Source organism: Crocodylus porosus, unplaced genomic scaffold (genome assembly GCF_001723895.1).
Source record: "Crocodylus porosus isolate Cpor-Errol unplaced genomic scaffold, CroPor_comp1, whole genome shotgun sequence".
NCBI classification, from domain to species: Eukaryota; Metazoa; Chordata; order Crocodylia; family Crocodylidae; genus Crocodylus; species Crocodylus porosus.
The window spans coordinates 106,404,490-106,416,751 of NW_017728918.1; the positions used below are offsets into that span (position 1 = coordinate 106,404,490).

Consider the following 12,262-nt stretch of genomic DNA (forward strand, 5'->3'; position numbering starts at 1 on the left):
GGGTCCCCCAGTGGCTGATCAGCAACCAAAGAGGGGGGTGGGTTCCCCACAACTGATCAGTGAGCATGCCGACGGTATGGCAGCAGAAGTGTCGCTGGCACAGCGGTGGTGGAAGTGGCAGTGGCAGCACCCTCTGATGAGTACCCCCTGGGGCCATCCCAAGTACCCCTAGGGGTATGCGTACCACTGGTTGAAAACCCCTGCTCTAGACTAGCAGGGACTGGTTGTTTGCCACTGGAGCAGGTCCATACATTGCATTCGGTCACACACCCTTTAGCTTATTTGCTTCCTCCTGGCCCCACATATCTCCCTCTTGATTCAAGGGGAGGTCTGGATAGGAGTCTGGCCTTTGTATGATGTACAGCATGGTGGTCAGAGTTCAATGCTAATGCATCAGAGGTTCTGAATCAAGCACCCTCTGTGTGAGTGGGCCTAAATCTGTGTCTGCTTGGCAAGTGCCCTAAACTTTCAGCTACTGGGGCTAAAACATGGAAGATTTACTCTCCCTTCTTTGTAATCTAATGCCTGCTGGTCATTGGTTTCTGGCTACCTGGATTTTCATGACTTAGAGCCAAGTATGTGTCCAGAATGGGTGCACACCCATACATAGCCAAATTGGGCAAACAAGCATTTATGGGACCTGGCTTAGCTTAAGCCACCTAAACCTAAGTTGGGATTCATGCAGGCGAGCAGTTACTGCTTGCTGGGAGGAGGCACAGGCATCCAGAGGCAAGTAATTGGAGTTGGATGGAAAGCGGGGCTGGCAAAATGAGAGTGGCAGGTCTGTGGAAGTGGTGGTGGGTCCAGAGGGGGTTGGCAGATCCAGCAGGGACTGGTGGACATTCAGTGGGTGCTAGTGGGTCTGCAAGGGGAGGTAGTCAAGGGGGTAAAAATAGTCCAGTCCAGGTCAGAGCAGGGGGGTAAAACAGCACATCTCTAGAGCTGTGGCAAGTGACTGGGTGCACCATTTTCAGGTTTGGTTGGGGCAATCTAAATATATCACTTGTACATATCCATAGCTACTCAGCCAGTAGTCTGTTGTATTTGCTAAGTTTGTGTGTGCACACTTAGGTATAGACAGTGAAGAAGTAATAGAGTTGCAACCTGAGCAGAAGAGGCAGAAATGTCCCTTACATGGCTAGAAAACCACCATTTAGACACAGGAAGTGAAACAATTCCACTCACAGTCTGTTCAAAGATAACACCACAAGAGATCTTTCAGAAACCTACTAAGTAATTCATCAGCTCTGTATATCATGTAGTGGTTGCCTGTCACTGAATAATCAAAGAGTATTTTATATTCCAGTCTAAATGTTTCTTGACTTCAGCTATCAGAAGCTCTAGAGTAGCTCTGCAGAAACTCTGTGCTATCCCATTGCTGGTGCTGTGGTGCTCACTGTTCCTGAAATAGAATCTGAGAATTATCAGCTGCTGAGAATGGTTTGGTAATGATGAAACGATAAAGCTATCTTAACGAGCCAGCTGAGTATTCCTTTGGCATAGGAAATTGGGAATCCACAACTAGGCTGTGGCACATACTTTCCTGCTGTGCTGGAGGTACTGAGGTTTAGAGTGAAGGGGCTTGGTTAGAGCAATGTCAAGGAATGACTTTTGGGGGGCCATAGTAGATCAGCCTTGATATTACTAATAGCTACTTGGGATTCCTTTTTTATTGATGACTTTCACTAGGTTAACTATGATTATAAGTCAACACATAGTCCTGCACTTTCTTTTTTATGTGCAATCTCTTTTGGCTTTGTAATTAACAGTCAGATTGCACCAGTGTTTCCTAAAATCCAGCCTATCTAGACCACAGCACCTCCCAGTCAGAATTTTTGGGAGCTGCCAGGTTATTGCAATTTGCTCCTCCATAATTTTTATTCATATCACATATTTCAGATGAGAAATGTGTGTTACTTCTTTAAGGAAGTCCAGAAAATCTGGGCAATATACTAAGGCAGAGTCAGTGGTGGAATGAGGTCATGACATCTAGTAAATGAGCTGGTTTTGTTTGTTCAGATCTGTGGTTGTTGTGCTCTCTGCATACTCATTATCCTTTGTGGTTTTAATTTGGGCAGCTTCAGAACTATGGGTTCTTCATATTCTAAACTAGAAAGAAACACTAACTGTAGCTACCCTCCAGTTACCGTTGGAAGAAAAGCATTTTTATTAAAGCTGAAAAGATCCATGTATACAATTTCTAAGTTTAAATTTCCTAAATCTGCCAAATTTTTCTTCTTTAGAATGTATAAGCTAATAAACGAGAGTGCCAAAAGTTGAACATATAGGCTACCTATAGATGTGCTCCAGTGTAATCAAGTCCGCTCCACATTCTAATTAGAATGCTTTAACATCATCGCAGTGTCATGTGTTAAGCCCCTCCCCACATTTCAGAATGGCTGGGGGGTGGCTCTTGAACTAAAGCTCATCAAATAAGCTTTAGTTCAAGCGTCCTGCAGCCATTTTTAAATGTGTGGAAGGTTAATGCACGTGACACTGCAGCATTTTAATTAGGGTGGCTGTCAGGGAACCACTCTAATTAAAATACCCCCCATACCCCTAACCATGTATATAGGCAGCCATACTGCTAAATGGCTGTTCCATCAATTGGGGCCTAAATGGTACTATGTGCCTAAGTGAAATCCTGTTCCTCCCTGCTTGAGTTCCTGGAAAACAGTTAATACATTACTTTTGTAACATGTTGCCTCTTTAACCTTAAGGCTAAATATCAAAAAAAGCAGAAAGGAAGAGGAGGACCTACCTGCCTTTTGCATTAACAGTTTTTGAGGAATCATGCAGGGTGGAATAAAATCACACTTAGACACTTAAGTCCATGTAATTGTCTAATAGATGGAATAGGATTTGTCCCATAATTTTTAAATGATTTCAGAATGGCACGTCATTGGCTTGTGAAGGAATACTTTCCTTTCTCCTGTTTGTGGCATGGTAAGATGGTAAAGAGTGACAAAACAAACCTTTCAAAGACCTTTAGCTACTTACTTATGGAGTGAGAACTCTCACACTAACTCAAGGTATGGATGCCAGTAATATTAGCAATGATACATGCCAAAGTCCTTGGGATGTTGTTTGTTTTTTGCACTAATTTGTCAACAGGGTTGTTACATATTTGATATATCTTATATACCATGGGGGCAGGCATTAGTCTTTTGGTGCCAGTTTTGACCTGTTTCCTATGACTCTATGGGTGTCAAGAACCACAAATTGAGGTGGAGGAGGGAGTCCTTTAAAGAAAGTAGCGGTAGTAGCATCATGTTACTACTCCCCACCCACCACCAGGATTCTCCTTTCCCACTCTGTCTGTCCATCTGCAAATTAGAAGCCTGGCAGTGCCTGCACATATTACGCTACACTGTGGCAAAGGGGCCGCCAAACCCATGCTCTATTACAGACTGACTTCAGGACTCTCTTATCAAAAGTCCAAGTCAGTCATTTTCATGCCCATTGTCAATTGAGACATAAGTATCATTAATAGCTTTATGAAGAAGCTATTATTCTAGCTGTCATTTAATATGTAATAACACATAATAATCACCCCGTTACCTATAATTATTTTGAAAGATGTGTTTATGTCTGACTTTAAGCAAGTGTCATGATTGAGTGTTTTCATGTTTTACAGTGCAGAAAGCCCAACCAGCATTTCAAGCCCTACTTGACACCCAACTTGCCAAAACGATTCCATTATGCTTATAACACTCGCATCGACAAAGTTCATCTTTTGGTGGACCGACAGTGGCTGGCTGTTAAGTAAATAACTTGCTTATACATCGCCCTAAATATGTCTCATTTCCTGACCAGATGTTTCATTTCCTTTCTATTTAAGACTTGGAAGTCTTGCAGCAAAACCAATAGCTGATCCATTTTCCAGACTGTTAGAGAAATGAATGTTTAGGAGGATATGGAAAGGAAATGTTTGTATGTCTCTCAAAACCAGACATCAGTGCTTTATGTGGTGTGCTCATAAGTATTTTCCTCTTAACCCAGCATGGTAAATGAGGAGTATCTAGCTTATTCTATGTGAATCTTCTCTAAATATACCATTATTTCAATGAGGCACCAAAATGATAGTTCTTATATGCGTATTTATTGAGAATACCTCATGCAAAATCTATTGCTTTTTTCCCTTCAAAGGCTTATAACTTAGTCCAGTTAAAGCCAGTTTTCATTATAATATTTAAAGTGCTTTTCAATGCTTACTTTTATTGTGCATAAACATTCATATTATCTAGGAAAATTCTCCCAAGTTTGTTCTCCTGGTAGAAAAACTTACCCAGAGCTGCATGTACGGACATTTGAATGCCAAGGCCCTTAAAAGTGGAGAGCTTGCAATGCTGACACTGTGAAGCCAAGCAGGGCATTCTGTTGGGTTCCTTTTTGTCAAAATTTAGCTTTCTCCTTCAAATTGTGTCAGGTTCACAGTGGTTAAAGAAAACAAACACAGTGCAGGAGCTCTTTAGTAAGAGACTAAGCCTGCAATTGTCCCCAGAAATGAATGACTTGGAAAGGTATGAGTAACTGAAAAGGTGATAGTTGAAATGGAAATAAGTATCTGACCTTAGTTGTAGCAGTTGGTTATGCCATTATAACAATGTGTGTCTCAAAACTGTATAAATTGTTGGCATCCACATGTTGTGAATCCATAGGGGTAGCTTTTCAAAAGTTTGTGTTGTGTGCACTCCCACGTTGAGAAAGCACACACCTGAGGGTAGGTATATTGTCTGGGTACAAATTTTAATGAGAAGAGAAAAGGTGATGAATCTTAGAAAATCAGAAATGTGAGGCCTTTGCATTCTATTTGCACTTTCTCTGAAAATGATCGAAAACTTCACATTCCCTTTGCCCTTATTGATTCAACTGGCACAAAAGCTTTGAAAATATATTCTGCATGTCCTTTTGTCTTGCTCACTCTCTGCATGTCTTATGTATTCCTAGATGATCTCCTGGGAGTTAAACATTTGCTTTCTTTGGTGATTTATTGATACTCTCTTGTTCTTTACTCTTAAGCATTTTCTGTATACTTCTGGAGAGAAGATTAATTTTGAATGTAAATTTCATTTACTAAAAAAGATTTTTCCAAACTTACCCTTTTGAAAGAAAGGTAGAAAATACCTATTCAGTATTTGACCTCTTGTATTTTAAGTCTTGTCAAGTATTTGTCCTGGGAATTTTAAGAAAAATACTCATTTTGGTGTGTTTATATTTTCAGTTTGACCATGAAATTCATTGTTCTTCTCAGCTAAGCTCTAAGTGCAGTTATAAAAATAAGGCAGATAAGGCAGTTATCAAAATAAGTCAACATACATTAAGCTATTCTGGATACAGGATAAATTCTAAATTATAGCTCAGCAAAGTCAAAGTATCTGTTTCAGTTTGATTTCCAGTTGTCTCACCAATGAATAAATGACAGCTCTCCTTTCAAGTGTAGTCATTGCAAGCCTAAACAGTGTAGACTTACCTGCCTCCACAACTTGCTCAAAACAAAGCATGAACTCTATAGTGAGATATGAACATTTTCAGACTAATGAATTTCAGTGTTCCCTCATAAAGCAAAGGCTTCTGCAATCTTAATTAAATTGCTCCATGGAGATGAACATAGCTTGATTTTCTCAACAGATGTTCTTAATAGGTAAATCCTAAGAGATTATTGTGAAATTATCCTGAAGATGATGTGGTTTTTGGAACTTCTCTGAATGTCTCAATTTTGACATCATCCTTATTTCTATTTCTATTTTGGAAGCATACATGCATTACACAAGAGCTGGAAACTTAGGAGTAAATTCAGTTTTTGATTAAAACAGCCTCAGTACCTTAAGAGAGAGAGCATGTCATCAGTTTAGTGATTTGGGACAATATGTATTTATTGTTATATTAGTACTATATTTACAATATGGAACAATTTCTTCATAGGAATAAAAATTATACATTTTGTGATGGAGGCAACCATGGCTACGACAATGAGTTTAAAAGTATGGAGGTAAGGTGTTTTCTTTTCAAATATCACCTCCCACTATATAGTGAACATAAAAACTGTAAACGAACAATTTTGCTTGCATTCCTTCCACTTGGTCTAGGTTTAGGTATCTTATTTTAAGCTGCCTAAACCTAAACTGGGAGTGGCACATGCACCAGGAGTAGTGTGGGGAGCCCAAGTTAAGTAACATGGGGTCAGGGAAAGGACTAGCAGGATCTGGGTGGAGGGGCTGGCAGGTCTGCAGGGGTTGCTGGAAGTTACAAGCAAGGTTTACCAGGTCAGTTTGGGGAGGTTGGTGGGTCCAGGCAGGGTTTGGCAGGTCCAGGTGGGGTTTGGCTGGTCTAAGGGGCCTAGTGGGTCTGTGGGGGGAGGGAGGGTATTGGTGGGTCCACAGGGGGAGAGGGGTGTTACTCAGGTCAGAGAGAGCTGGGATGGCTAAAAATAGGCATGTCAGGGGAGGAGGGTAGGAACAGCACAACCCCAGGGGTAGAATGAGTGGCTGGGCTTTCACATCCCTGGAGCTATGCTGCATATGCATGCAAGCATTCACTAGATTGGGTTAACCCCTTCATAGATTAGGTTAACTTTCTCAGTCAAATTAGTGCACCTCCTGAGTTGAATTAACTTAGAGCAGGCCATTAAACCCTGTGAATGCCTGCACAAGTAGATATTTAGTTCAACCTAACCCTGGTTAGGACAATCTAAATGTTGTGCTTGTTCATATCCATTGTGTTTCAGTTTGTTTATTACAATTTTTTACATGGTCATTCAGAATATAAGCCTGAGAATTTGTACCTAGGATAAAATGTTCAAACTGGCCTCAAGTATACCATGCAAAGTTCTGCAATTGTGGACCACATTTAAGTACACAACGGGCATGTCTATACATGCTGATTTAAGGTGCATTAGCCATTTTTACGGCATATTGAGAGCACAGGTCACATTTGCACACCCTGAATGCACCTTAAAAATGGCAATTTTAGGCTATTTGTGCCTAAATTTAATACCTGCAAAAGCAGGTATCAGCTTTAGACATGAATAGCTAAAACACCTTAACACACGAGTAGATGTGCTAAAGCACATTAATGCTATGTATGTCGACTGACTTGGGACTACCTGTAGTCCCAAATTGGTCCACACACACACTGTGTTAATGCGCCTTAGAGTGTGCACGTGTAGACACTCATCTAAATCACCTTAATGTGCATTAAGCAAATGCACATTAAGTTTAGGTGTGGATAAAACGTGTAGATATGCCCAATGCCATAGTTTTGTCTTGGTGTCCACCATAAGTCAAAGATCCACCTGAGCCAACCAGCTACTTGGGCTAGCATGGTAAAGACACAAGTTCTGTAATCAGTGTCACAAAAGGCAATGAAGTGGTTAGCTTTGCATCCAGTCACCTGTCTCTCAGAAGTCTAAATGCCCAGGTACCTGTTTCCAGCTGGATGGTTGGAGATCACCATCAGTACATATTGGGGGTAGAGCATGAACTTGTGACTCTGGAGAGACAGCAAAAGGCTTTAGGCTCTTGACTGCCAGTCTCTGACACCTGAAAGCTGTTAAGAGTCAGATACATTGTAGTACCTAAACTAAGTGCAACATAGTGAGATAAAGCATATTTAAGTCACCCATTCTTTTGATTGGACCAATGAGAGGAGAACCTCTATAGGCTTAGAGATTTCAAATAAGTATCCAAAGATATGAGATACCTACTTAAAAGTTATCTTTTCCTCTTTGATAGGATAGGGTAGATAGGATTTGAGAATAGTTTTCACTGTAACTTTGTGGAATTTTGCATCTGGATCTGGTTTTGGAGGTCTGGCACAATAAAAATATTTTAAAGTTAACCAAATATTTTTAAGAGTATATTTTTCAGTAACCTCACATAAGCCACTTCCAGTCCCAAGTTTAGACACTAGAAGAATTTCATATGAAATGTTATCATAGAAAACATTAATCATAGTTACTGTGCTGATGATGCACACTGAGTAAAAGCAATTTGATTCTTTATAAGACATCAAAATACTTTCCTCTAGTGGCATCCTGTTTTTGTATTACAGCAGTTCTGTTCAGACCTCATTAAGATTTTCTTTTGTAGTAGTTCAAAATCTATTTCCTGTCAGAAGAACATAGAAAATGCCATATTAGTTCAGTGGTTCATCCAGTCACATCTATTGGAGTAATCAGTTCTGGTGACTTCAGAAAAGGATTTTTAAAGGCTCTATTACATTTACCTCTTCAGTGATAAAGGCTATGGGCTCAAATTCCTGACCATAGTTGTTAGTCATCTCTAAAAAAATGAATATTTGTTAGTTTAAATACAGATGATTATTTTATTCATATAGATTCTAACATCATGTATGGACCATATTCATTTGTTTGCCTCCATCATATGTTGCTGCAGTTCCATAGATTAATTGCAATACATATATGAGTATATAAGGTATTTCATATATTTTAAATGTGGTGCCTTTAGATTTAAATCAATGCCCTCCTGTTTTGGTGTCATGAAAAAAGATAGCAGTGACTGGCCTTAACTATTCTTTGTTGTCGCTGGACTTCAAGGCCCATTCGATGTAATGGAGGTGTCCATAAGATTCACCCCTTGTTCATTTGCATTTGCTCAATTTACAAACATGTTTTCATAGGCTGTCCGAATCCTACAGTTTGTCCAATACATACATACTCATACTTAATAGGGTTGCCAAGCTGGTCAATTGACCAGTCAAATATTGTCATGTGACTGGTCAATTGACTGCTTATTTTTGACTGGTCAAAGAATAGCAATTTTACAAAAAAACACATTTCTCAGTGGAAAAATTGTGCTTTTTCTGTGTTTTATTTGGACCTATTGGCAATTTTTTTTACAATTTTTGACCCCTCAATTGACCAAACTTTATTTGACTGGTCAAGTACCCAAACCTAATATTTAATGAACAATTTGGGCACCCAGAAGAGATACTTGGGTGAAAGCTCTGACAGCATCTAATATGGTATCCTGAATCCACTTGACATCAGATTCTAACCAGCACATGGACAAGAGCCCACCGCTGCACAGGGCTTATGGTTCTAAAGCTGATATAGTCACACAAGGGGAATTTTTCAGACACTCAAGATTTCAGTTTGTAAGTGACTCAGGGTATGTTAGCAATATGGCTGCAGTGTGTCCTGGCCTTGATGCCCCTGAGCATGCCCTACGCACCTGTTCCTACTTGCATGCTCTGAACCCAAAAATATGCCAGTGAAACTGCCTAGAAGTGGTCCCCGGTGGCTTTTTTCAATCATGTCAGAGACTGGGGCCCTCAAACAGCTACTGAAGGAAGCTATCAAACAGCTTCCTTCAGTTTGGGGTGCACAAGTGGCAATGTGCCAAGGAAGACGAGGAGCATTAGCTCAGCATTCCTCCCTTCCCCCCTCCCAGAGGAGTACCTGTTAGAGTCTGTACTTTGGATCCTGGAACAGAGGCACGAGTTCTCAAACCTTGGCCATTGTTGCACCTAACAGAACCTGGGCAAGATGCCGCTGCAAGAGGAGTCATCACTGCTGAGAACTAGGTTAACCTTTCCCTGGAACCGCAACCTCCATAGGTTTCAAAGGCATGAATTCCTTATCAATTGCCAGGCTAGGAAGGGTTAACTTGGCTCCTGGCAGTGATACTTGATACCTCATCTAGCAGTATCCAGCCACTCAACTCCATGCTCTGCTCCCTGCATCCATTCCAATGCCATCACACAGGGCAGCTGCCTATGCCATTTGTTTGGCCATAGTTTTGCTACACCTAGCTTAAGCCATTTGTGGAAATAGGACATAAGGTCATAAGTCACTTAGGCATCTATTAAATTGTTACCCATGCATGAAAAGCTGTGTCTGGACACTTGATTCCCAGTTGGCATTAAAAATGGTTCAAGGAATATAATATGCTTATTATATTTTAATATGTGTAATATGTTTAAGTGGCAGTAACATTCCATATATAAGCTATTGCAAGAGAAATATTCAAGACTTGGCAAGTAAAACTATCTCTTAAGGTGCTGACATGGAAATGTTAGAGAAACATAAAATCAGTTTCTTTGTATAGTTAAGTAGTTTTAATAGAGATTTTATGCACAATTATCTTTTTTGTATGATACATAATGGGCTAATTTCTGCTCTTAGGACATCAAAACAAGGACTTGACTTGATTTGCCTTTCCTGAGGGCAGAAATGGGCCTAGTATATTGTTTTCTAATCCAGATTCACTCAGATAACAGCTTTTTATTATTATTCTGCAGGCCATTTTCTTAGCATATGGTCCAAGTTTCAAGGAGAAAACTGAAGTGGAGCCTTTCGAAAACATAGAAGTTTACAATCTAATGTGTGGTGAGTATAGGTAGCCAGTGACATATTGGGTTCTCAAAGGCAAAATGCTGTAGGCTGAGGGAGAGATTACAAAAACCATTGGTGAGGTACTCAAAGCCCGTTCCTCTGAACCAAACACCTCATCTTGCCCACTGAAATCCTCTTAAATTCCATGTTCCTTTATGATATTCTCTCTCACCCATCAAGACATTAACTGCCAGCAATTAACCTCTTTATTAAGATCATTTGTTTTCAGAGTTCACTTAAAATCATGAGGAAGTGAAGTACTCCTAACGAATATGTATGGTGCTTACATGAGTGCCTGCTGCAGTCATCTTAGAATGGGAGCCTTGCAGACCATTAGAAATTCTGCCTTCATCAGAAATATAGGTGTACTTCTGCAAGCCAAAAACTTGTAAGAACATGGCGATGGACTAGGCTAGAAATTAAAAAATAATCCCATTGGAAATTTGTAAAAAATATGCAGTGATGCACAACCTGCCATATCTTAATGCTTATCTTAAAAGTTTAGCGCCCATGTTATACAACAAAACTATCCAGGAACTTCTGCAGCTGTCTGAAGTGCCAACTCACCTGCCTGGCTGGGAAGCAACTAACCAATTAACCAACATACCTGTGTCTCAGTGTGCTCATTGGTCAAGTTGTTTGCTTGGCGGATAAAATTCACAAAGAAGAGTATTCAGGCAGCCCTTGATTTTACCTGAAATATTTCAGTTTTATTTTTCCTGGATTTTGTTTAATCAAACTTTTGATTTTTTAATAATCAGATACATTTCCATTTAAGGGTCAGGTAATTGAGATATTATTATACTATTTAGAAGAATTGCCTAAAAGAGGACCTGTCAGCCAAGTTACATTTTCTTCTGGAAGAAAACAAAGTTTTTTTTCTAAAATTTTGAATTTTGTTCTAACCTTTTTCAACAGATCTGCTGCATATTAAACCCACACCAAACAATGGAACACATGGCAGCTTAAACCATCTTTTGAAGATACCTTTTTTCAACCCATCATTTCCACAAGAAGTGTCATCACCTTCTTCGTGTCCCTTTACCAGTACAGTTCCTTTAGATAATTTAGGGTGCACATTTCCCTCAGAGGTAAGCAATAGTTTTAGAGATTTCTGTACCAGTCTTGTCATTTGTTTAAAAGGCACAAATTCTTCTTGAATAATTCTTTAATATTTTATTTTACAGGGATTGGAATTGATAAATCAACAGTTAAATCTCAGCACAGAAGAAAGTAAGTTGAAGGAAATAAAAGCAACAGGGCAGATCTAAACCAGTATCTTTTCTTTTTACTTTATATTGATTTCAGTGGTACTATTTTCAGACTAGAATCTTTTAGGTGAGTTAAGATTAGAAACTACTATAAGTATTGACTTTTTTTCTTGTTTTCCTGCCTGGAAAATAGATTGGCTGTCAGACTCCATTAGCAAGAGTTTTTCTTACTCAAATATGTAACTGCTATGAAATTCAATTGAAAAATGAGACACAATGATTATTTTGGGCAGTCTTTTATTGGACCATCTGTATACAGTATTTGGGAGGGTTATAGATGAACTTTTGGGTGCCACAGTACCTTCCTCCAATCTCATGGCACTTATAAAGGGGAGTCTTCAGAAAAACAGTAATGCATAAACACTCACTATGATGACCAGGGGTGGAGCATAACAGAACAAGTTCCTCACACAACCTTTCTCCCTAGTACAGCTACACAGGAGCTGCAGATGTGGGGCAGCCATCTAACTCATGGAAAGACACCTGTTATAAACTAGTCGGGGGGATCAGCAGGCATTGGGGGAGTCACTGTTCCCCCAAGCACCGCCAGGAGTGACCAGGAATAACGGTCACAAGCTGGCAGAGGGTAGGTTTAGGTTAGATATCAGGAGGCGCTACTTCACGGTCAGGGCGG

The 12,262-nt window shown here is 39.9% G+C and overlaps 1 protein-coding gene across 2 annotated transcripts in view; it reads left to right on the plus strand.

Moving 5' to 3' along the window:
- ENPP3 (ectonucleotide pyrophosphatase/phosphodiesterase 3) overlaps nucleotides 1-12,262 on the plus strand; it is a 72,237-nt gene that overhangs the window by 39,875 nt on the left and 20,100 nt on the right. For both annotated transcript variants that reach the window (XM_019538055.1, XM_019538056.1), the window contains exons 15-19: nucleotides 3,638-3,765; nucleotides 5,926-5,992; nucleotides 10,264-10,351; nucleotides 11,276-11,448; nucleotides 11,545-11,590. In XM_019538055.1, the coding sequence (XP_019393600.1) occupies nucleotides 3,638-3,765; nucleotides 5,926-5,992; nucleotides 10,264-10,351; nucleotides 11,276-11,448; nucleotides 11,545-11,590 (502 nt within the window). The remainder of the gene's footprint in view (nucleotides 1-3,637; nucleotides 3,766-5,925; nucleotides 5,993-10,263; nucleotides 10,352-11,275; nucleotides 11,449-11,544; nucleotides 11,591-12,262) is intronic.